The sequence below is a fragment of the Cherax quadricarinatus genome, chromosome 41, assembly GCF_038502225.1.
Source record: "Cherax quadricarinatus isolate ZL_2023a chromosome 41, ASM3850222v1, whole genome shotgun sequence".
Classification (NCBI taxonomy): Eukaryota; Metazoa; Arthropoda; class Malacostraca; order Decapoda; family Parastacidae; genus Cherax; species Cherax quadricarinatus.
This window is the reverse complement of record NC_091332.1, coordinates 10477258-10504122: the sequence shown is the minus strand read 5'-3', so window position 1 is coordinate 10504122 and position 26865 is coordinate 10477258. Positions and strand designations below refer to the sequence as shown.

The following is a 26865-nucleotide window of genomic DNA, read 5'->3' as shown; positions in this document are numbered from 1 at the left end:
AAGAAAAATTGCAAAGGTTAGTGGATGAGTTTGGGAATGTGTGTAAAGGTAGAAACTTGAAAGTGAACATAGAAAAGAGTAAGGTGATGAGGGTATCAAATGATTTAGATAAAGAAAAATTGGATATCAAATTGGGGAGGAGGAGTATGGAAGAGGTGAATGTTTTCAGATACTTGGGAGTTGACGTGTCGGCGGATGGATTTATGAAGGATGAGGTTAATCATAGAATTGATGAGGGAAAAAAGGTGAGTGGTGCATTGAGGTATATGTGGAGTCAAAAAACATTATCTATGGAGGCAAAGAAGGGAATGTATGAAAGTATAGTAGTACCAACACTCTTATATGGGTGTAAAGCTTGGGTGGTAAATGCAGCAGCGAGGAGACGGTTGGAGGCAGTGGAGATGTCCTGTCTAAGGGCAACGTGTGGTGAAAATATTGTGCAGAAAATTCGGAGTGTGGAAATTAGGAAAAGGTGTGGAGTTAATAAAAGTATTAGTCAGAGGGCAGAAGAGGGGTTGTTGAGGTGGTTTGGTCATTTAGAGAGAATGGATCAAAGTAGAATGACATGGACAGCATATAAATCTATAGGGAAAGGAAGGCGAGGTAGGGGTTGTCCTCGAAAGGGTTGGAGAGAGGGGGTAAAGGAGGTTTTGTGGGCAAGGGGCTTGGACTTCCAGCAAGCGTGCATGAGCGTGTTAGATAGGAGTGAATGGAGACGAATGGTACTTGGGGCCTGACGATCTGTCGGAGTGTGAGCAGGGTAATATTTAGTGAAGGGATTCAGGGAAACCGGTTATTTTCATATAGTCGGACTTGAGCCCTGGAAATGGGAAGTACAATGCCTGCACTTTAAAGGAGGGGTTTGGGATATTGGCAGTTTGGAGGGATATGTTGTGTATCTTTATACGTATATGCTTCTCAACTGTTGTATTCTGAGCACCTCTGCAAAAACAGTGATTATGTGTGAGTGTGGTGAAAGTGTTGAATGATGATGAAAGCATTTTCTTTTTGGGGATTTTCTTTCTTTTTTGGGTCACCCTGCCTCGGTGGGAGATGGCCGACTTGTTGAAAAAAATAATTATATATTATTATTTTATTATTATTATCACACCGGCCGATTCCCACCAAGGCAGGGTGGCCCGAAAAAGAAAAACTTTCACCATCATTCACTCCATCACTGTCTTGCCAGAAGGGTGCTTTACACTACAGTTTTTAAACTGCAACATTAACACCCCTCCTTCAGAGTGCAGGCACTGTACTTCCCATCTCCAGGACTCAAGTCCGGCCTGCCGGTTTCCCTGAATCCCTTCATAAATGTTACTTTGCTCACACTCCAACAGCACGTCAAGTATTAAAAACCATTTGTCTCCATTCACTCCTATCAAACACGCTCACGCATGCCTGCTGGAAGTCCAAGCCCCTCGCACACAAAACCTCCTTTACCCCCTCCCTCCAACCCTTCCTAGGCCGACCCCTACCCCGCCTTCCTTCCACTACAGACTGATACACTCTTGAAGTCATTCTGTTTCGCTCCATTCTCTCTACATGTCCGAACCACCTCAACAACCCTTCCTCAGCCCTCTGGACAACAGTTTTGGTCGGCCGTCTCCCACCGAGGCAGGGTGACCCAAAAAAGAAAGAAAATCCCCAAAAAGAAAATACTTTCATCATCATTCAACACTTTCACCACACTCACACATTATCACTGTTTTTGCAGAGGTGCTCAGAATACAACAGTCTAGAAGCATACACATATAAAGATACACAACATATCCCTCCAAACTGCCAATATCCCAAACCCCTCCTTTAAAGTGCAGGCATTGTACTTCCCATTTCCAGGACTCAAGTCCGACTATATGAAAATAACCGGTTTCCCTGAATCCCTTCACTAAATATTACCCTGCTCACACTCCAACAGGTGAATTTAAACCTGAAACTTTTTAGACGGAAATGTTTGTCACCTGCAAATGTATCCCCAGAATATGCAACATTGGCTTTGCAGAATTATCATCCACTCTACTGCATGGTTAAAGATATACCACTGCAAGACATACAAGAACAATTATTAATTACAATTTTTCATATACATGTATGTATATAATAAGAATTACAGTTATTAATAGTAATATTAATTCTTTCAAAATTCACAAAAAAAGGGTTCAGATCAACCTAACATACTGTGAAAAGCATTCTGATACTGGAATTTCCCCTCAAAAAATATTAGTTGTTATCACTGTGAAGTTATCCTTTTGCTTGAGATTTGGGAAAGAAAAACAGTTTCTTCCTGGTAGTCTCTCCCTTATGTTACCACCTACTCCAGGCAGCATCTCAAAAATATGAAAATGCTTAACCAGGTTAATCACAGATTAGCAAATCTGGATTCATTAAGATTCTTTGTTATTTTACACTCCAGCATTCTGTGGATTTAGAAAAGAATTTTCAGTTCTACTTTTCAGTGGATAAATGATGGTGTAAGCCAACAGGTAGTGAGAATAACACTACGTTTGCTGGGAAACATTTATTACATTTCCTCCAGGGCTGGACCTGACTGTGTATACAAAACATAGATGAATCACCATACAAGGTAAACCTCACTTGTTACCTCTCCTTTGACCTCTTCTGAGACTGACCTCAGGCTACTCATTATCAACCCTCAATATAACAAATTTAATAGAGGGGACTGTCCAAGTGTTTTCAGTAAATCAGAATAATGTTGAAAAATTGAAGAGATATAGTACTAAAGTACTCTACTGTGTATCTAACACAGTACTGTACATACAATTTATAGATCTACTACAATAAGCATAAAATAAAGAAGTTAAAAAGTACAATTTACCCAGCATATCTTTTATTCTTATGTCAGAATTCTATTATATCTAGGCCTGTTATATTGAATATTTACTATTGTATGTGTATTTTTATAAACTGGTAATGTCTAGGCATGGACGAAATGCAGTAATAAAGGTTTCCCTGAATATATAGTGTCTTTCTCACTTGCATTTCAGTAACTGAAATGTAACTATAACAATTTCTTAGATTTTTTTTTTTTGTCACTGAGATCATGACCTGGAGGTGTTAACATGACAGAAAGACTCAAACAAAATTACAGTATAACAAATTTGGAGTTTAATAAAAATGTATTGGAAAAGACTCACAATGAAATGGCTAGTCTTTGAAAGTCAAATTTAACAGTTCTAAATGCATCTGTAGAATACAGGTTCTCTACCTTGAAATTAATTAAAACTTTCTCCAGGAATTATCACTTCTAGAAATTATACAAAGCTTTGCCTTTCTATTGACTGAGAAAGAATTACTTCAAAATCTTTGGAGCAAGGCAGAATTTTACAGCATATTTAATGATCATTTTGCTCAAAAGTTAAGAACATCATTGAACTATGTTTAAAATGGCAAGTTAAATAATACAGTATGTAACTTCTTATTTTAGTTGTTAAATAAATCAGTAAAAAATACATTTTTATCAATATTCACATTTCACCTTCATCAAATATGTGCCAGTAACACATGCTTACCCATACAATTTTTTCACAAGATGCCACTAAATATTTGAAACACGTGGGAAAGAGGCTCTTCAAGAACTGGAAATTTTTAATTGGGTACAAGGCAACAGCAGTAAAATATTTTTCCTGATGTTCTTTGAAATAATTAGTTCATGTAAATAAAGTTAGTTATTTAACAGCCTCTTACTAATTGAAAATCACATTACACAAGTCCAAAATGTCAAATGATAATGACTATTAGTGTGAGAAGTTGAATTGGAGTCTTCACAGCAAGTAAGAGTGGAGCTTTTGGTAAGCAATCCATTTTTGCAACACAAGTGATATACCTGCATATCTGAACATTTCCTGGTTATGTCTGGCTACCTCACTGCCAGATATATTAGCTGTTTTTTTTAATTTGGTGGACTGGCATACCACATGAACTTCGATATATTAGGAACCTGCTCTGTTGTACCTGTTAATAGTCTGGGATCACTACCCCACAACCTCAAAGCAAATCTCATGATTAGAAAGGAAATATTACAGGAATAAGAACATCTAAACTGATGTATCAGAACACCTCTGCAAAGACAGTGATTGTGTGTGAATGATGGTGAAAGTGTTTTTCTTTCTTTCCTGGGGTCACCATGCCTCAGTGGGAGACGGCCGACGTGTTAAAAAAAAAATTAAGAAAATGTAAAAAAATGTTAAGTGCTGTACATATGAGCAAAAGTAGAAGCTTGTAAGGTTTATCTGTCTGGAAATATATGGATGTTTGCTCCAAGCTTACATCATGGCTTTGAACAATACCAAGTCGTTCATCAAAGAGGAAGAAAAATACAGAATAAAATGCTTAACAAGCAGCTATTATCCAGTGTTTTGACAAAAGAGAACAGAACCATGGAGAGTTTGATATCCCCTTGCCTCTTGAAACTACAGTACTACCAGGCAGAGCCACATTACTTAGCAATGCAACAACCAGGTATAACCCTTTCTTTGACTCAATTTGCTTCACCATCTAAACTAGACTCTTCATCCATAGCCAACTCTTCCTAATCTTTCCCTAATGATATGGAGTATACAGGCTTGTACATATTTTGCTTTCCATTTTTTCAAAAGCCTTGATTTTACCCATGACCTGTTTCAGTTTTCCTAATCCTGTAGCTATGCTCTGTTACTGTTTCTTCTTAAGGTAGCCCTAAGCCCATATGGATCATGGAGTGCATGAAGAATGGAAGGTAATAAAGCCTGATCCAAGCAAGGAAAAAGTAGCTTCAGTTCTTTAAAGCAAGAAAACCTCCCCCCCCCAGTGAAGGGTTAAAAGTTTTGGTAAAGCTAGTTCCAAGCATAACAATGTCTATCTTTTCGATATGCTTCTCTTCGCAAACATCCTGATTAAATGCCACCTTTCATCAGAATATTCAAAGTGAAGATTTTGCAGTTTGTATATACAGCAGTGGCCTGGCGTTTTATGACTCACTCGACATGGGTTCAAATCCCACCTGTACCATGGTTTGTTTTAAGCAGTGTATCTTCAGTCTTTTACCTCAACTAATGTCATGCTTTTTATCCTCTTTCAATCAACTGTATAGTCAACTACTGTAAATTGCAGCCATAAACAATTGACTACTGAGTTGCATTTTGGGGATGATAGAAAGACCCAACAGAAATAAGCCAGAGAGTTTGACTTTTTGTGTCCTTGGTCCATATAGTATAGTCTTCTATAAATTACAAATCCAGAAACCAGATTAATTGCATGTTCTTTGATATTTTCATTCCAGTGTTACACCAGAATAAACACAAGGTGGCAGTGGTGATGTTATTATTGTTATTATTATTACTATTATTATAACTATTATTTGTTATTATTTATTATTATAATCATGACTCATGAAGGTGTACCTTGATGAAGGGCTCTTGAGACAGGGAATTGGAGCCACTCTACCCTTTAAATATAACCTAATTGCCACCCATTCCCCAGACACTACAGTATATGATCCCCTATGAGTTCAGCCTGTCCCCAAAAATACAACAAACATAATCGTTGTGAAGCATTCAATGTATAGGGGTAATACAGTGCCTGGGGAATAGGAGGCAATTAATAGGTTTGATTAGAGGAGTCCCATTCCTCAGATCAAGCCTGATTATGTACCTCCAAATTCCTTAGAACATAAGCCCTTCCTGGCATCCGAAGGTTTTGAACTAACACACCTTGCCTGAGGAAACACAGTTAGGGTTGTCGCAGTGGGGGTTGCCACAGCCATTGGTGAGTTGGAAATAATATTTTTCTATGAGCTGGGCAGCAGCACGTTTCATATCTCCATCTTGGTGTTGAGACACCCACGGGTCCCCTTCCTGTTGATCTTCACCATCTTGCTCTTCATTCCCAAAGCTTTCACCCCTGCAACAAAAATTCACCTCAGTTAAAAAGAGTACACTATTAATACAGTGGAACCTCGTCTTATGAATTCAATCCGTTCCATGACCTTGTTCGTATCCTGATTTGTTCGTATGCTGAGTCAATTTTCCTCATTTAAATTAACTGAAATGCAATTAATTCGTTCCAGCTCTCAGGAGGCATGACAAAATAATGCTAATATCAACTCTACGACTTAGATGAATTGTGATAGATAATTAATATGACATAATAAACAATATTAATAACATAGAAACATGATATACACTCTAGAATGAATAAAATAGGCTATAATATGGCAAGTGATGGCGACACCGGCAGTGGCAGAAAGCATCCGCCATTTACTCTCCCACTCTAGTATCTTCCCAGTCCATAACCCCACACCTAGCTTGTGGTTATCTATGATTAGTGGTGAGGTTGTCACATATGTAACCACAGGTATGGTCAAGACAGATGTACAGTGGAACCTCAAAAATCGAACGTATCACATATCGAACGTTTCGAAAATAGGACCATTTTTTTGGACAAACTGTGTCCCTATTATCGAACACGCCCCTATTTTCGGACCGCCGTGTACGGGACCTGTCTGCCGCCCGCTCTGTCCACGTCCCCGCACAGGCGCCATGAGCAGTCTAGCTTTGTTTATACTTGAGTGAACACTAACCTGCGCTCTCATTCATGCATTTTACGATTACTTCATTGTGTTTAGTGCTTGTGGGACTGAAATAAGCTGCCATGGGCCCAAAGAAACTTGCTAGTGGTACCCCTGTGGTAAAGAAAGTGAGAAATACCATAGATGTGAAGAAGGAAATAATACAGAAGTATGAGTGGTGTGAGACTTGTTGAGCCTGTCAGGATGTATGGGAAAAACAAGTCGACCATCGGTTCTATCCTGTCAAAGAAAGAACAAATCAAGGAAGCTGATGTTGCGAAAGGTGTTAATATAGGGAGTGGATGAGGTGCCTTCTTCAAAGATTAAGGAGATTTGTGCCAAGTGGAATGATGTCCAAATGTTTGTGCAGAAGTACCACCCTGAGCAAGCTGAAATAAGCCATCTTTGCAACAAGTTCAGTGACAGAACCATGTCCCATTTTAGGGAAATGTTAAAGAGGCGCCAGAAACAGAGAACTGTGGACAGTTATTTTGTGAGACAGGGGCCCAGTGACTCTCAAGCTGGTCCTAGTGGCATAAAAAGACAAAAGGGAAGTAACCCCAGAGAGGGATTTACCTGAAGTCCTCATGGAGGGGGATTCTCCTTCCAAACCCTAACCCCAACTCCCTCTCTCTCCTCCTCCCTATCTTCCAGATGCCATCACCAATCTTCAATAAAGGCAAGTAAAAATGTTATTTTATATGTATTACTATACATAATTAAAAACTATAGTACTTGTTGTATGTAAAACTGTAATTCTCTATAAAATGTATTTTTTGTGTGAATATTTTTGGGTTTCTGGAACGGATTAATTGTATTTCCATTACATATTTCTTATGGGAAATATTGCTTCAAATTTCAGACTTTTCGAATTTAGAACTAGCTCCTGGAACGGATTAAGTTCGATTTTTGAGGTTCCACTGTATATATAGGTGAAGACATGATCACTGTGACCACAATGGTGGTGGTGGTGGCGGCCAGCTGCCCCACTCTATGCTGCTGCCTTCTTCGTTTCTCTAGTTTTTTCATAGTTTCTAATCCCTTTTTGCTGATTTTACACAAATACGTACTGTCTCTTTGGGTGAGGCATTGTGTAAGAAATTTGTACAATATAAGACAAAATTACGCATCCCAAGGGTCTGCTGCGGCCACTCAGAACAGCACACTTCCTCTTCCTTTTGACTCTTGGTTGGCACTGAGATAGCTGTGGTCGTAGCAGCTGTACCTACAGCCACCCAGAGGGTTTCCAATTTCTATTTTAAAGCATTTGGCACAAAAATATGAAAAAAATAAATAAATACAAAAAATGTCTAAAAATGACAACATATTATTATTATTATTATTCTTAGTACGTATTATAATTATTAATTATCACATACGTATAATTATTATTATCATTATTAATTTAGGGAACTGGAGCACAGATCCAATTCCATAGATCAAGAGCCCATCACCATGTACATACTACTACTAATAATAATGATTAATAATAATAATACTAATACATGTACAATGTAAAAATAATGATACTGTAATAATAATAATAATAATAATAATAATAATAATAATAATAATAACAATAACAGTAAGGAGAAACTTCAAAAGGATGCCAGTAGTTGGCACCACCATCAGCAAAACATTGGTAACCACTACTAGTACACTTTTCACCTGTCTAGACTTAAGTAGTCTATTAGTATTAGGCTAAGTCTGCCTGAAATGCCTCAGCATGATAATGGCTTTCTGTGCTCCAATTATATTATGATATGTAAACACACATTGTAACCTTTGCAAAGAAATAAATATTTTATTTATTTAAGGAACCTCCCTTGAGGGGAAAGTTCGCACCCTGAAATTTCCTTCGTATCCAGAAGCAAAAAATCGACCAAATGATGGTTTGTATCCTGAAAAATTCGCATGGTGGGGCGTTCATAAGCCGAGGTTCCACTGTATATTATTATACTGCTATTTGGAGTTTTGAACGAACTAATTCTATTTACATTATTATCTATGAAAAAAATTGCTTTGGTTGTTGAAACGACATCTGGAACGAATTAAATTAAAAAACCACTGTACTGTACATTACTGTTATGTCTGCTTCTAAAGTTTACTCACCTGTTTAAATGAAAAAAGCCAATCTTCCTCCATAATTTTAGGACCTACCTTAATTGGTAAAGGCTGAACTGGTCACAAACAAAATTAACAATTGCAAGTGAAAAAAACTATGTTATTCCATATGGGTATGATTTTAGTAATATCAGTCATGTATGGTAGTTTTAAAGCACACAATAACAGTGTAAATGTTCTATTTTTGTATTTAATTAATGTGCATTTGAAAACTACATTTAATACTTGTAACATTATTGGTCAAATTATTTCTGCTTAATATTTCAGCAGAGCTGTATTTACTACTACTATGTGAAGTACAATATATGTACTGTATATTGCAGGAATCTGAGACACCAGCTGTTATGTATATACTGTACTACAGCCAACACCTATGACAGATATTTATTTAGGTTTAAACAATAGGTACAAAGGCTTTACATGAAGAATTTACAATGGTGTTTCTTACATATAACACAACAATAAGTAACAGCAATTTAACAAGGCCCAAACAAAGCTATTATAAGTTCATTCCACTGTAGCCCTACATTAAGAACATTTATAGTATATAACATATCCGAGTGTGTTCAGTACCATTACATCGTAAATTTCAGCTATTTTACTCTATATGCTGCTTAACATTCCTTGATAACGTATATAACACTAAGTTTATTTAGGTAGCACATTTCTCATACTTAATGAACGGAGAATCAAGCCTTCATCACGCCTTGCATTGAATAACCTAAAGTTTTGCATTTCCTACAGTATTATCATCATTATTATTATTATAAATAATAATAATAAATTATTTAACATTTCATATTTATGTGAGTAATCTCGCCAATGTTCTAAAGTCATCGATCGGTAAGGACACGTCTTCAATATTTTCCACTGGTGAAGTTCTCCCATACATAAATTTAGTAAAACTAATGGCAAGGACTGACCTAACCTAGCCCAGCCTAAGCCTAAATTATGTTTTTGGATAACATGTGGTTAAATTTTAAAAAGTGTCAGGCAAAGTTGGAAACTGCCTGACACTATTCAGATTTTTCTAGTCGAGTACATCATAAACTATATTTCATACCAAGCACAAGGCACTGGAAAAAGAAAAAAAAAAACCTTACTGTACTATCTTATTCTAAATAACTCTTAGTTTAGTTTTCAAATTTTTTTTTTTGTTACAGCAAAATATATGAAATACAGATTCCATTGAGGCTTATCGGTCATTCCCCTATTCTGAGACCCACAGTAGCTGAATAATCCCTAGGTAAACTGCTAGGTAAACAGGGGCAAACAAAGAAACTGAAAGATGTGCCCATACATCTCACTTAATCCAAGGAACAAACTAGGGTTCTTTCAATTGTGAGCCTAAAGCTCAACCCCATTGCTACAAGTCACTTATGTAAGCTAAGTCACCTACAACTGCTACAACATATTCATAGTACATGTACACAGAAAACAGTTCTGCCTTGCCTAACCTCATTTTTGCATTTGCCTGAAATGTATTGTGGAAATGCTTTGGCATATTAATAACCAACATTAAGTCAACACTATGATAACTGCACAACCTCCAGATTCCTCCAAGAAATTAGCCACACTGCTATACATAATTTTTTGTTATAACATGACACATTTTATATACTAATTGGTGTCCGGCAAAGTCACTAACCTTTCAAGTCGCTAGTGTCAATAAGTTAACCAGACAGCAGATTCAGTGACTAGTTAAAGTATAACCACAGGTTATTAAGGAACATAATTTGGGCTTGGGTTTAGGTTAGATTAGGGCTTGCCAATAGTATGTATACTAAATGTATAGGTAAGAGAACTCCTCACTAATAGGAAAATATCAATATCTCTCTCTAAACCAATAGGTGACTTGGTAATGTCTGTAAGATCACTGGCTTTTTTCCATCTAACACCTACCTCAAAGCTCATGAACCATATCAAAATGGTTCCATGCCACACATGTGTGAAATATGTAATTAAATCACATATGTAGTAATCAGAACATTTAGTAAGAATACAGACAAGATATAAGACAATTGCAGCTACTGACAGATGTCATCAGCATGACACCTGAGTGGGTTATCTGAGTGAATAGAAGGGATGCCCCCACACAGCTACCACCTCCCTCCAGCCTGTGCAGTTCCTGACCTGTGATTTCTATTCTCTCTATCGGATTAACAAAGCCCGTAGTGGAAGAAATATCTTCTTAATGTTCTATTTACTGCATGTTTCTGTCTTATATACTCGGTGGTGTAAATCACCGTTGGTCACCTTGAGGATCCAAGTGTAATTTACAGGTTAAATTATGAATGACAACTGCATTTACGTGTACCTGTACCTTAATAAATTTACTAACACCACAAGACGTCAAATGGTATGTTTTATATTACAGGGTCTCTAAGAGCAAGCCTCACTCATGAGGCCCTTAATAATAATAATAATAACAATATCTTTATTTCTGCAAGTACATGTACAAAGTATATAGGCCTAGCTGACATACTAGGCAGAGCATTTTGGGCAAATTTGGTCAATTTTGTCCCAGGATGCGACCCACACCAGTCGACTAACACCCTGGTACCTATTTTACTGATAGGTGAACATGGACAGCAGATGTCTTAAGGAAACATGCCTTAATGTTTCCCAACTGTACTGGGGGATCAATCGGACCTCAGTGCAGGGATCGATCCCCCTCACTAAACCACCGCCTAAGCACATCCTCCCAGCAGCAATGTATGATCCTTTCGGGTTAAGCACTTGATTATATTTTTATTAGCAACTGAGCTACAGAACACAAGAGTCCCTCACTATCAGGCTCCTAATGGCAAGCCTCATACTCAGGGTCCACAGCGGTGAGCTTGACACCCCAAGAGGAACCCAGAGTGCCTAGACCAGACTAACTCATGGTTTGACACTGTGAGTGGAGGCAGGTGAGCCCCACTAGTGCCAACAAGAGGCAGATGACTATCATTAGTGGTAATGAGGGGCAAGTGAGCTTCACTAGTGCTAACGAGAGGCAGGCGAGTCACAAAGCGAGTGGGCCATAACAGAAGGTAGGAGAGCCATACCAGAGGTAACGAGACAGGTGGACCACACCATGAGACAGATGGACCACACCATGAAACAGGTGGACCATACCACAAACCAGGTGGACCGCATTAGCAACATACGAAAGTGAGATCAGGTACCTGGCGGCAGCCTCCTCGGCCCCGATGCCGTCTGGGGTCTCCTCCGGCGAACTCATTAATAACTTTCACTGTATCTCTTATCTTGGTGTGGGCGAGAGAGAGGCTGAGAGACGGGAATCACAGCCCCGCAATAACTTGGTGAGGCAGGAGAGCAAGGAGCGTGGCTAGCCGAGCCCAGGGTACAACATTGTCGCCATGTTTATTCAACTCAGCTGTGCAAGTTCATGCATGCCGTAAGTTTATCAACATATGAAAAAAAATTGACAACAGAGCCCCATAGCTACATTGAAACGAATCTAAAATCCCACACCTTTATTGAGACGTAATAAAATTTTTGCGAAGGTCATTGCGGGGGTTAAAATGGCTCCATTAGTTTGAATACTTCAAAAGTGCGCGATAATATTACTGCAAGGATCAACTGGACCAATGGTTCTTTCCCGGTTGCTTATTACGACGTAGATGTATTTTAAGGGCGCAGCTGGGTGGCAAGTGGTAGTAAGGAGCACAGGTGGCACAAAAACTGGCACTTGTGGTAGCTGGTGCAGTGAGAAATGGTAGACACCCCAGGCAACACCACCCACCATGACTAGGGCCTTCCTGCAAGATAAATATAGTTTCCTCTTTAAACTACGTTGCACGAGCCTAGTTCCTCATGCAAGCAGCCACTTGCAGTATATAACATATAATATATATATATATATATATAGTGATGGAGTGAATGATGGTGAAAGTTTTTCTTTTTCGGGCCATAAAAAAAAAAAAAAAAAAAAAAAAAATATATAATATATATATATATATATATATATATATATATATATATATATATATATATATATATATATATATATATATATATATATATATATATATATATATATATATATATATATATATATATATATATTATACACTATTGTTTATGGTTCAGTTGTGTAAGCTAGCTGTCTGCTCTCTTCTTTTTGGTATCCGGAATCTTGTAAGATTTATATAATATCAACAGACAACCAGTCACACCAGACAACCACAGCAACAGACACCAGCAGACAACCACAGCAACAGACACCAGCAGACAACCACAGCAACAGATACCAGCAGACAACCACATCAACATATACTAGCAGACAACCACAGCAACAGACACCAGGAGACAACCACAGCAACAGATACCAGCAGACAACCACAGCAACATACCAGCAGACAACCACAGCAACAGATGCCAGCAGACAACCACACCCTGTCACACCTAGTAGACAACCACAGTCACACCAGCAAACAACCACAGTCACCAGCAGACAACCAGTCACACCAGCAGATAACCAGTCACACCAGCCGACACCCACAGTCACCAGCAGACACCCAGTCACACCAGCAGACAACCACACCCAGTCACCCCAGCAGACAACCACACCCACAGTCACGCCAGTAGACAACCACACCCAGTCACACCAGCAGACAACCACACCCAGTCACACCAGCAGACAACCAGTCACACCAGCAGACAACCGCACCCACAGTCACTAGCAGACAACCACAGTCACACCAGCAGACAACCACACCCACAGTCACGCCAGCAGACAACCACACCCACAGTCACGCCAGCAGACAACCACACCCACAGTCACGCCAGCAGACAACCACACCCAGTCACACCAGCAGACAACCACACCCACAGTCACGCCAGCAGACAACCACAGTCACACCAGCAGACAACCACACCCACAGTCACGCCAGCAGACAACCACACCCAGTCACACCAGCAGACAACCACACCCACAGTCACGCCAGCAGACAACCACACCCAGTCACACCAGCAGACAACCACACCCACAGTCACGCCAGCAGACAACCACACCCAGTCACACCAGCAGACAACCACACCCACAGTCACATGAGCAGACGATCCACCAAACTCTCAAGCTAACATATGTACCGGCTTTGGAATAAAACCTTAAGAAAATTATGGCACTATAAGGCGTACTAAATTTGTGAATCTTAAAAGTGTCATATAGAAGCCAGTTTTCAACACTTCTCAGTTTTCTTTCCTTAGCTTTATTTAAAATTCTTTATAATACTATAAGCGAAATGTACATATTTTCTATGAGCTACTAAATTTAATTTAAGCCCTAAACTCGAAAGGGTCATCCAAAGCTGCAGGAGATGTGTGAAGGGTAGTAGAGAGGGGCAGGAAGTGCGAGGATATAGCGGTTTGTCCCCTCAAGGAAGGTTCCTTGATGTTGGTGAGGGGCTCTTGATTTAGGGAATTGGATCTGTGCTCCAGTTCCCCGAATTAAGCCTGAATGCCTTCCACATCCTCCCTCGGGCGCTGTATAATCCTACGGGTTTAGCGCTTCCCCCTTGATTATAATAATAATCCACAGTTTGTAAGTGATGTCACTGTCATCTTCACACAAAACATACTGCTGGAGATACGACGTAAAATAAACTGCATAAGAAATCCTACTCAATACTTTGTCTAAATCTCATAATAAATAAGTTTATTATGCACAAGTACACATAAGTACAGTTTACATATGTAAACTACCTAGAATAACCCAAAAAAAGTAAATTTTTATTTATTAGGATTTGTTTGCCCTGAATGCATTGCATATTAGTGGCTTTCTGTTGTACCTACCAATGTTTTATTACATGCAAACTACAATATTTTGTACCAAATAAAGAAAAATGTTCATTTGTAAGAGCCTGGTTCAGACGGCCCTGGAGTCCTCATTAATCCTTAACACCAACAAAAACAAAAATATTGTTAACATGGTGTAGGATTTTTCAGGGTAAAATAAGACAGGTTACCAGTACAAAATAGTTACATTCCTGTCCAGGCTGTGGATATTACTACACTGGGGTGTTTGAACAGTTAAATAATCCAGCCTGGTAGTTGTGTCCGGCTCAGCCTGCGTCTCACAGGTCGGCTTAACATTTCCTGTTTGCTAATTCTTGATTTACTCTTTAATAATAATAAATTTTTATTTCCTTGCACAGCTTACAATGTGTGGTTTATATATTTTAAAATGTTAATTGCAAGGGTGGCCTCTAGCATGCCTAGGCATTTCGGGCAGACTAATCCTAATTCTTACTCCTAATCCTAATTCTTGACTCCTGTGGGTTTAGCGATTAGTTTTGAGTGTAATAAATAATAACTTATCTACCCGGTTAGACGTGTGCTGCGTGAGTGGATAGTTTATTGTGGAAATAAGTCACTGACTTTTTTTGGTTATCCTAGGTAATCTACACTATGTATAATAATTGTACTTATGTGTATCTGTACCGAAATAAGCTTACTTATTGACACCCCAGGCACATCCTATGAGTGGTAGTGAAAAAGGTTTATAGAGGTCACAATAGGTCAAGGACCCCAATGGAAATAAGTCACTTTTACTTTTTTTGGTTATCCTAGATAATTTACACATACATTACTAGGTATTATAATTGTATTTCTGTGCACTGGTATCTAAATAAAGTTACTTATCCATCTTTGTCAGACCCTACTGGGCATTGTTACATCACTAAAAAGAAATATTAGTCATTTCATATTTTAAAGTTACTTCATATAGTTAATATACACAATACAATATGGAATATAATCTAGAAAAATAATATTACCACTTAAAAATATTGGTCATAATTGTGTGGATACAACCTGTAGATTTCAGATATTTTTAACAATTAATTATTTTGCCTTATCCTTTAAGGTTTTCATGGAGGCGTCTCTGAAGGGTTGTACTTTTGTTTGTATGTCCTTGAAACAGTATCTGGTGAAGAAGTCACTAAATCTTCACATCACTGACATCAGCAAGTTATCCAGGCGACAGGCTCAGTGACTTAGTAAAATATAATCATGAGTTATTCCGTAGCTCGATTGCTAGCCCACTCAGCTCACACTGAGATCCGGAGTTCGAATCTCCGGTATGGCTGGAAAACATTAGGGATGTATTTCCATAAGACACCTGCTGTCCTGGGTGTTAGTCAACTGGTGTGGGTTGCATCCTGGGACAATACTGACCTAATTTGCCTGAAGTGCTCAGCATAACAAGTGACTTTCTATATAGTAGTATGTTATTGATATCAGGTAGGCCTGTTTACCTTGTACATGCACTTGTAGAAATAGATATTATTATTATATTATTATTAGTAGTGTTATAGTGTATTTTAGGTGAGGTTTGGTTCTGTTAGGATAGGTCTTGCAAAATTAGACTATGGTATATTGTCTGACTTTTTGGGTTATCCTGGGTAATCTACACATATTCTACTATGTATGATAATTTATGTAAATGTATATGTATGTACCTGTACCTGAATACATTTTACTTACTTAAGCATAACTCTTAGTTAAATGTACATCAAGGCAGGTCACACTGCCTAGTGAACATTGGTACAGTATATACATATGCAATATTCTGCTTAATAAGACAATTGAGCAAACACATTGTTGCTTATTTGTTTAACCCTTAAACTGTCCAAACATAGATCTACGTTCACATGCGTAGTGCTCCAAAAGCAGATCTATGTTTTTTTTTTTACATATTTTCAAATATAAAAAAAAAACGTAAATCAAAGTTTTTTTACACGCTTTCAAATGTAAAAAAAAAAAAAGATTATTTTTTTTTACATACTTTCAAATGTTGAGAAAATGTAGAGCTACGTTTGGACAGTTTAAGGGTTAAATCTTGTTGGCTGCATTGAAGTCAGTAATTGATTAATGCAAGTACAATACCAGTTTTCTGGCAATGGATGATCTGGCACCATTTTTAGTCCAGACAAAATTATGATGGGGGAAGGGGGGCACAGATAGAATCATGTGTATCCTACATTTACATTGTTTACACTGCATTTGTTGGTGATTAGCCCTTGATTTAACCCTAGCTATATAGATGGATTCTTAGAATGATGCAGATGTCATTGGTGGTAACAAGCATAAACACCAGTCCATATTGATACAAGATAAAAAGAACCGTAATAAAGTTGGTAGAATTACCGACAATATGTATTACTTTTGTCACTACCACTACTACTACTACTACTAGTACTACTACCACTACCACTAGTGAACATCGAAATGGTACCTCACTAGAATTGCACCTCACTCTGAGCCTTTATATACCCTCTGTGTCCGTGTATTGTTTGTAATGGCTTGATAAAGCTCCTGGAGAGCGAAACGTTGCCACAATAAATGTCACATTAGTTGCACTTGTGTCCTTTTACTTTACATAAAAAGAACCGTTGAAAAAACTGAACCATGGTGTTTACACACACAAGCTGTATGACATCGATGATATTGGTTCATCAACTCTTTATGATATGAAGAAAAAATGGGGTCACAATATTAAAATTCTATACAGAGATTGATTAAATGCAGCCAGTGAGCATTAGAAAAGTCCTTGAAAGGTAGGAGTACTGAGCATGATTGACAACAGTGATGGAGTGGACTTGTCAGGTAGCATGTTAATGAAATAGGCTCAGTTGTTCTATGAAGAGCTTAAACTAGAATTTGAGCATGACTGTATTGAAGGAGGACTTCAAAGGTTTAAGAAGCATCATGAAATTTCCATGTGTACATTGTCTAGAGGAAAATGATCCAAAGACCATGAAGGAGCTATTGAATATGTGGATGGAAGGTGTGTATTAGTGAGTCAGAGGTGTATTATTGAATTATTATTACATGACCTCTGTTGGTCCAGCAAAATCAGTATTCTGGGAAGCCAGGGTGATTCTATCATGACAAACTTAGCTTGAGGTTACCAAAAATGGTTATATTCAGAACCACAGAATGGTATGCAAGAAGGATTGCTTTGGTTGCATCAGAAGTTTTGCCAGTCTTTATGAAACTTTAATCTATGAGGTTTTAACTCATTATTTTTGTTTATTTTCTGTCTATTTCAGACATGTCGGATAATGAAGTGGAAAAGTTTGAAATTACTGATTATGACCTGGAAAATGAGTTTAAAACCTCACGCCCAGGTCGGAGGCAGACCAAGGAACAACAGATTTATGGTATCTGGGCACAAGAAAGTGGCGATGAAGAGGTAACTTAGTCTTATATTTAATCTTATTCATATTCATCTTTTTGTTTTCTTTATTCCCTACATGCCTCTCTCTTATCCATTTACCTGCATCACTACCTCTATGGTATACCTCTATCTCTGACTGTTAATAAGGCACAAGTACAGTCTAGCAAAGTGATAAGGGCACCAGTGGAAATGTATCATACCTTTAAACTTTTCTGGGTTATCCTAGGCTAATTTTACATTATGTATCATTATTGCATACCTAAAACATTGATGTGTCCTCAGACCCATTGTACAAATTTTTATTACAGCAGTGTACTTACTGTACTTGTAGGGTTGGCTCCAAGTGGACACAAAGGGTAACTGAAGCCCCCAAAGTTCCATTAGCCCCACCCCCTTCCCCAAGTAAAAATAATAATAATAATAATTATAATGTTGCATCTAGCTCCTATTTCCAGCCAGAATGTCACCCCTAATTCCCTCCTGTATAAAACTTCTGGAGCTGCCCCTGTATATGTACTTATATTTGAAGTGGTGCGTTGAGGTATATGTGGAGTCAAAAAACGTTATCTATGGAGGCAAAGAAGGGAATGTATGAAAGTATAGTAGTACCAACACTCTTATATGGATGTGAAGCTTGGGTGGTAAATGCAGCAGCGAGGAGATGGTTGGAGGCAGTGGAGATGTCCTGTCTAAGGGCAATGTGTGGTGTAAATATTATGCAGAAAATTCGGAGTGTGGAAATTAGGAGAAGGTGTGGAGTTAATAAAAGCATTAGTCAGAGGGCAGAAGAGGGGTTGTTGAGGTGGTTTGGTCATTTAGAGAGAATGGATCAAAGTAGAATGACATGGAAAGCATATAAATCTATAGGGGAAGGAAAGAGGGGTAGGGGTCGTCCTCGAAAGGGTTGGAAAGAGGGGGTAAAGGAGGTTTTGTGGGTGAGGGGCTTGGACTTCCAGCAAGCGTGCATGAGCGTGTTAGATAGGAGTGAATGGAGACGAATGGTACTTGGGACCTGACGATCTGTTGGAGTGTGAGCAGGGTAATATTTAGTGAAGGGATTCAGGGAAACCGGTTATTTTCATATAGTCGGACTTGAGTCCTGGAAATGGGAAGTACAATGCCTGCACTTTAAAGGAGGGGTTTGGGATATTGGCAGTTTGGAGGGATATGTTGTGTATCTCTATACGTATATGCTTCTAAACTCTTGTATTCTGGGCACCTCTGCAAAAGCAGTGATAATGTGTGAGTGTGGTGAAAGTGTTGAATGATGATGAAAGTATTTTCTTTTTGGGGATTTTCTTTCTTTTTTTTTGGGTCACCCTGCCTCAGTGGGAGACGACCGACTTGTTGAAAAAAAAAAAAAAAAAAAAAAAATTTGAAGATTTTACAGAGTAGAACTTATACAATCTTCTCCTTAAGGAATGTTGTATAACAGAGAAGTGAAAACCATATCCATAATGCAAATGTACTTAATTCACAACAGACCCACATATTGGAAATTAGAAATGGACCTCATCTCAGTCTGTCCTAGACCATTATCAAGTTATAAGATCAAAAAAGGGGAATAGCCAGAAGTTAGGCCAGGACAATTGAAGTATCCAGTTTGTAGGATAGGTGTGAATTATATTCCATCCATGATATTGTGACTTTAATTCTTTATGTACTGTACATACCTTAAATTTGTACAACTGGTACATACCTACTGCATAACTTTAATTTTCCTTTATTTTTTCCACTCCTGTCATCAGAATTGCAGTTACAACACAAATTACGTGCAGTATCTCAGTTCAGTAAATGAAATCAGTATACGTATTGTAAAATCTCTGAAATTCAGTGTACAGTAATCCATTTCCTTAAACTGTTTTATTCGTTTTTAAGTAGTTTCAGCTTCCACTGCTAATTACAGCAATTGTAAGTTTACAAAACATTTAATGTACAGTACTTTTCTTTGCATCCCTATCCTTATTATCATTGAGCAGCAAATCCCTTTCATTGTCAGTATGTTGGAGAACTTTGCTTTGGAATATTTATGTAACCATAACTTTGCATTAGCAGTAATTATTTTTACATAATACTGTACTGTCATAGTTAATTGCATGAAAAGCAGATTATAGAGTATATCTATAATACATTACAGTGGTCCCTTGATTTACAATGGGCATGAGTTTTGATAATTTTGAGTTCTGATTTAACCTCATAGAGAAATTAAGTTTTGAGTTATGATGATAAATTTGAGATGTTATATGCATAAAATGGTACGACTGTTGTGGGTCACATCCTGGGGAACAAGATTAACCTAAGTTGCCCGAAATGCTCTGCATAACCAGGGGTTTTCTATATACAGTAGAATGCCAGTGATGTCAGCTAGGTTTGTAATAGTTGTAGAAATAAAAATTATTATTATTATTATTCTTTCTTCTTTCAACAAACTGGCCGTATCCCACCGAAGCAGGGTGGCCCAAAAAGAAAAACAAAGGTTTCTCTTTTTAACTTTAGTGATGTATACAGGAGAAGGGGTTACTATCCCCTTGCTCCCAGCATTTTAGTCATCTCTTACGACACGCATGGCTTATGGAGGAAGAATTCTGTTCCACTTCTCCATGTAGTATTATTGTTACTGTTATTATTATATTATTATGTTTGGTACATGTGAGTGGGCCTCAGCCAACCAGTGATGTAGCTTGCCTCTTGGGCAATGTCTGAGTCAATAGGAGTGGGGGGTGGATCTTAGCCAAAGAGCGATGCAGTAGCCTGCCTTTTGGACAGCATATGAGCCAATAAGAGTGGGAGGGAGTCTGTTAGGGTGGCTTAGCAGCCAATCAGCAATGGGGATGAATGTCTCTGGTAGAATCTTAGCCAGTAGCAAAGTTTGTACTACAGTTTATTGTTTACTCTTCAGTTTGAAGCTATCATGGGTGTTTCTTGTACTAACTCTGGATTATTTACATTTCATATCTGCATTTGTGTTATGACTAGACCATCTTTTGCATTAATAAGTCATTATGTGTGTAAAGGTAGAAAGTTGAAAGTGAACATAGAAAAGAGTAAGGTGATGAGGGTATCAAATTATTTAGATAAAGAAAAATTGGATATCAAATTGGGGAGGAGGAGTATGGAAGAAGTGAATGTTTTCAGATACTTGGGAGTTGACGTGTCAGCGGATGGATTTATGAAGGATGAGGTTAATCATAGAATTGATGAGGGAAAAAAGGTGAGTGGTGCGTTGAGGTATATGTGGAGTCAAAAAACGTTATCTATGGAGGCAAAGAAGGGAATGTATGAAAGTATAGTAGTACCAACACTCTTATATGGATGTGAAGCTTGGGTGGTAAATGCAGCAGCGAGGAGACGGTTGGAGGCAGTGGAGATGTCCTGTCTAAGGGCAATGTGTGGTGTAAATATTATGCAGAAAATTTGGAGTGTGGAAATTAGGAGAAGGTGTGGAGTTAATAAAAGCATTAGTCAGAGGGCAGAAGAGGGGTTGTTGAGGTGGTTTGGTCATTTAGAGAGAATGGATCAAAGTAGAATGACATGGAAAGCATATAAATCTATAGGGGAAGGAAAGAGGGGTAGGGGTCATCCTCGAAAGGGTTGGAAAGAGGGGGTAAAGGAGGTTTTGTGGGCGAGGGGCTTGGACTTCCAGCAAGCGTGCATGAGCGTGTTAGATAGGAGTGAATGGAGACGAATGATACTTGGGACCTGACGATCTGTTGGAGTGTGAGCAGGGTAATATTTAGTGAAGGGATTCAGGGAAACCGGTTATTTTCATATAGTCGGACTTGAGTCCTGGAAAAGGGAAGTACAATGCCTGCACTTTAAAGGAGGGGTTTGGGATATTGGCAGTTTGGAGGGATATGTTGTGTATCTTTATATGTATATGCTTCTAAACTGTTGTATTCTGAGCACCTCTGCAAAAGCAGTGATAATGTGTGAGTGTGGTGAAAGTGTTGAATGATGATGAAAGTATTTTCTTTTTGGGGATTTTCTTTCTTTTTTGGGTCACCCTGCCTCGGTGGGAGACGACCGACTTGTTGAAAAAAAAAAAAAAAAGTCATTATGACCCATAGTGTTTAGTAAACAGGCCATTTTTCTGAAGATCAAGCAAGAAATTAGTGCATAGGCATGTGAGTATGGCTTTCTGCAATCAGTCTTCTCTGCTATTTTCAAGTAAATAGAAACAAATTACCATAAAATCATCTATTTTAGGGATTTGAGTTAAGTTACAATAGTTTTGATGTGTGATATGTCTTCTGGGATGGACCATTGTATATCTTTTTTTTTTTATTTACATTAAACTGTATCTATCAACATTGATTATTTACAGGAGGGAGAGCCAGAATCCTTGAATGTTCCACTACCTCGGGCTCGTGTCCTTCGAGGGGGACTCAACTTTGTCTCAGGTGGTATACAGCAGTCAGGCAAGAAAGATGACAAGGACAAGAAAGAAGGCTCAGATGAAGACTCTGAATCAGAACTTGCGCCAAGACCTATGTTTGGTGCTGGCGCTGACTCTAGGTAGATATAAAAAAAATTCATGTTTCACAACTATAGTACCGGAACTGGAACAGTGTGAAAATACTGACATTATTTTTATTATTATTATGGTGGAATAAATGATACTTAGTTGCAGTGAATACCTTTATTAATGACAATGTTTCATCCTTTATAAATGAGTGTTTCACCCTTGATGTTGAAAACCTTTAATTAGTTTCTAAATGACACATTTGTAAGTGCTGATGTGTATAAGTTAAGGGATGACCTGTATTTGTTGTCATTTATTTTTCTAAGCAAAATTGTCTTAAGATAAACATTTAATAATATTTTGCTTTATTTCAGTGATGAAGAAATTACTGCAAAAACACAGCTCCCATCATCATTTGTAAGCAAGAAATCCTCAGATTACTCTTCATATACCTCATCAACTTCTAAACCAAGAGATATTGCAGGAATACGTCGCAGTGGTACGCAAGGTGGAGGTAAACCTGGTCTGCTGGGTAGTGGTATGGCAGACTGGGAAAAGTATACTTCAGGCATTGGAAGTAAGCTCTTAAAGAAGATGGGCTTTGAAGAAGGCAAAGGTCTTGGTAAGAACTTGCAAGGTATATCGACTCCTGTAGAGGCAAGCAAGCGAAAGGGAAAGGGAGCTATTGGTTACTATGGATCAGAGAGGACTGAAAAGTCATTGAAGGACTTTCCAGTACATGATTCAGATGAAGAAGAGAAAGAGAAGTTCAAGGACCTCCTTCAGCAGTGGAAGAAGACTGGCAGCAAGAAAAAAATAAAGTATGTATACAAGAGTGCAGAAGAAGTTATTCAAGAAGGCAAGACAAAAAAACTGAAGCCAACAGATGACAGTCATATCACTAGAACTAAAGTTATAGACATGACTGGTCCAGAAACTCGAGTTTTAAGTAGTTATCATGCCATTGCTGGGCAGAAAAATTTTGTTGATGAATATGAAGAAGATAAAAAGAAGAAATATGAGCATTTTGATTTGCCAGAACTTTTGCATAACCTACAGATGCTCTTAGAAAATTGTGAAGATGACATTGTCCGTAATGCCCGGACTTTAGAACGAGAAAATGACAGAATTGTTCACCTTAATCATGAAAGGGAAAAATATGAAAGTTTAGTAGACAGGGAAAAGAAAGAACTTGACAGTCTTGACCAAGCTCTTGCTCTTGTAGAAGGACTTGAGACAAGGCATAAAGAGCAGACACTAAATCTCAGTGATGCTACAGCAATATTTACGGAATTAAAATCGGATTATCTAAAAATATATAACACTTTTGAAATCCCATACTTAGCACCCACTTATGTGACACCTCTCTTAAAAGAGTTACTCAGTACATGGAATCCTTTAGCTCAGCCAACAGCTCACAAGGAAGTATTTGCTACATGGCAGCAGTTGGTAGATTTGGGTGGAAATCAGCATCAACAACCAGATACCACTGTACCATTAGATCCTTACCACCATCTGGTATGGGAGACCTGGACTGCTGCTGTAAGATCCACAGTCATGGGCCCTTGGGAACCACGAGACTGTGGTCCACTACTTGCTGTATTGGAAGCATGGAACTATCCCTTGGTTCCTGTATGGATCCAAGGACACTTGCTTCAGCATGTTATTTTACCCCGTATCACACGTGCTGTTCATAATTGGAATCCACTTCAAGATACTGTGCCAATTCATACTTGGCTTCATCCCTGGCTTCCTCTGTTAGTAGATCATCTACAGTCTGTGTACCCTGTAATACGTCAAAAACTTTCAGCTGCTCTTGTTCACTGGCACCCAAATGACCGCTCAGCCAAAATGGTTTTGCAGCCATGGAAACGAGTTTTCAGTGAAATAGCAATGACCACACTAATTCAGTCCAACATTCAGCCAAAGTTAGAGTCTGCACTTGTTGAAATGCCCATTAATCCCCACAATCAGAATTTGGATCCATGGCATTGGTTCTTGGATTGGGATGATTTACTACCACCACAGGTATCATTAGATATGTTGGAACGTTGCTTCTTTCCCCGTTGGTATCAGGCATTGGCCACATGGCTTTCAGCTAATCCTCCCCATCCTGATGTTATAGCATGGTACAAAGGATGGCGAGATCTTATACCAAAAAGTGTTGCAAATCATCTTCAGATACGCCAAAAGTTTCAGCAGGCCTTGGAGGTGTGCAGTCGTGCTCTGAGCTACCAACCAGGTGCCTCTGATCAGTTCAGTCTTTTGTTGGCTGGTTTAGACAAACTGAGTGAACCTCCACCACCACCTCCCCTAGGTTCTCCCCCTAGACAGCGATCCAAAGATTGGGCAGATATCATTAGTAGTGCACGAAGAGAAACCCTCAGTATGCGAGAGGTTGTTGAGCGTAGATGTTTAGAACATGGCACTGTATTTGTTCCAATACCTGACCGAAAACATGAAGGAAGACCAGTGTACAGATGTGGTAAGCTTAACATTTCCTTCAATAAAAACATCATTTATGTACAGACAGAAAGAGGATGGATGCCCAAAAGCCTTACAACATTATTAGATGATGCTTAAAAGTTCACTAGGTTAATTTTGGTTGTAAAATGACAAAAGTGATACATATTGTATAATATTTATATTTGTGATCACAACTGATATAATATTGTAATGTATCAATTTTTACACTGCCACTGCTGTTAAATTTTTTGTGTTTAAACTCTTTGCCATCATTATTAGAATCCTCACATTTTGTATACAGTAATTTAATTTCAGTGACACTTAAAATTTATTGCACCCTCTGTGATGAACTTTGGCATGGCTTACCATTGTTTTCAATGGTAGGCTGTGAAGTTAAACGTGAACTTAAAAAAATTAGATGCCTAAACCTGAGCATTAAGACATTCACAGTTATTGTTAGATTTTTAACTTGTGGAATCATCGTAGGGAGAGGTGACACCATGTAGTAAACGCATTTTACGTACCGACACACGAAATCGTAACACCATTGCAAACAAACCATGGAATGTGTGGGGATTGAACCCATGGCAAGCGAGTCATAAAACTCCAGGCCAGTGCGTAAGCCACTCAGGTTACGCACTGGCCTGGAGTTTTATGAATCCTTGCCATGGGTTCAGTCTCCATCCATTTCATGGTTTTTATTGACTTACTGGTTTTTGCATTATGGTTGACTGCAGCAGATGTTTGCTGATATACATTTGTCTGATTACTCTCTGGCTGAAGAAATTAGATTTTTTAATATGAAAAAATAGATTGAAGTAATGAGTGTATGAAAGCATTAATTACAGAAAGAAATACAAAAAGGAATTGTGATCAATGCAAAATAAAACAGCTGACAACTAATTGTATCATGACAGAGGTGAGTTTTTGACCAGTTTTCCAAATGTTAATATAGTTACTGAAAGGGTTTGTAAAAATAAAAGCAAATTTATAGTTGGAGAAAAAAAATATTGGCTTTATTTCTTGTAGTCTTATTCTTCTGCCATCTTAGAAATTCATTAGGTAACTGAGTCTTTCTGCTGCTTTATATAAAGATTTTATTCTTTTGGTTGTTAATATTGTACAAAGAAAAGAAAATTAAAAAAAAATTTTGTTTTTTATGTCAACCTCGACCATGACCCTAAAGCACCTTACATGAGTATAATAATAACCTCCAGTGGCCTGTGTAAGAAATGCTAATAATTATCACCATAATAAACAACTGATTTTAAATACAATTTAATCCATCTCATAGTACTGTACTATGGCTTTGAGCTTGGGGTCCATTATGTACGTACTATGTATTAAGTTATGAGTTCAGCTCCCTCAGATAAGCTGTGATCGGTAAATTCTGGCCTAAATATGAGAGAATGGGTCTGTGCAATGAGTATGCACCATATAAAAAAAAAAAATCTTGATGCACACAGTTCAAGATGAGAAAGACAAAACTGTGACTGTGTGCATGGTTTAAAATAGCTAATTTGTGGTGTATTTTTGGACAGTTTTATGGTTTTATTGATAGTTTCTTTGTATCATTCAATAGAATGGAAGACATTACAGAAATAGAGATGATTTTGATTGGTTTCTGGACTGTAAGTTGCTTTAAACTGAGATAAAAGTAACAGAAATATTTGATTTTTTGTCGATGTTCCACCCTTCAAAGGTTCCTTGACACTGTGTGGTGGGAGGCAGTGTGGTGGAAGACAGTGTGTGGTGAGTCAGTGTGCTGGGAGACAATGTGTGGTGAGAGACAGTGTGTAATGGAAGACAGTGTGTGGTGGGAGACAGTGTGTGGTGGGAGACAGTGTGTGGTGAGTCAGTGTGGTGGGAGACAGTGTGTGGTGAGAGAGAGTGTGTGGTGAGAGACAGTGTGTGGTGGGAGACAGTATGTGGTGGGAGACAGTGTGTGGTGAGTCAGTGTGGTGGGAGACGGTGTGTGGTGAGACAGTGTGTGGTGAGAGACAGTGTGTAATGGGAGACAGTGTGTGGTGGGAGGCAGTGTGTGATGGGAGACAGTGT

General features: G+C 38.4%; 2 protein-coding genes across 8 annotated transcripts in view; one reads left to right on the top strand and one right to left on the bottom strand.

The window, feature by feature from the left end:
- The window catches only part of Ube3a (ubiquitin protein ligase E3A), a 59209-nt gene extending 46806 nt beyond the window's left edge, over positions 1-12403 (bottom strand). For 2 of the 4 annotated variants that reach the window (XM_053786684.2, XM_070092993.1), the window contains exons 1-2: positions 11860-12403; positions 5709-5898 (exon numbers count right to left, since the gene is read on the bottom strand). In XM_053786684.2, the coding sequence (XP_053642659.1) occupies positions 5709-5898; positions 11860-11915 (246 nt within the window). In that variant the 5' untranslated portion in view covers positions 11916-12403. Of the gene's footprint in view, positions 1-1961; positions 2042-5708; positions 5899-7691; positions 7740-11859 lie in introns of those variants that run through there. The other 2 variants (XM_053786685.2, XM_053786686.2) reach the window with 2 other exon arrangements.
- sip1 (septin interacting protein 1) lies at positions 11960-26476 on the top strand. Of its 4 annotated transcripts, none has more exons than XM_070092994.1 (4): positions 11960-12092; positions 17752-17894; positions 22204-22394; positions 22716-26476. In XM_070092994.1, exons 2-4 carry the CDS (start codon positions 17754-17756, stop codon positions 24922-24924), a joined length of 2541 nt encoding a protein of 846 aa, XP_069949095.1. In that variant the 5' UTR covers positions 11960-12092; positions 17752-17753; the 3' UTR covers positions 24925-26476. The 4 variants fall into 4 exon arrangements, with proteins under 4 accessions (XP_069949095.1, XP_069949096.1, XP_069949097.1 ...); XM_070092995.1 differs by lacking the exon at positions 11960-12092 and adding an exon at positions 12300-12413; XM_070092996.1 differs by lacking the exon at positions 11960-12092 and adding an exon at positions 12767-12835.
- Positions 26477-26865: the final 389 nt, after the last annotated feature.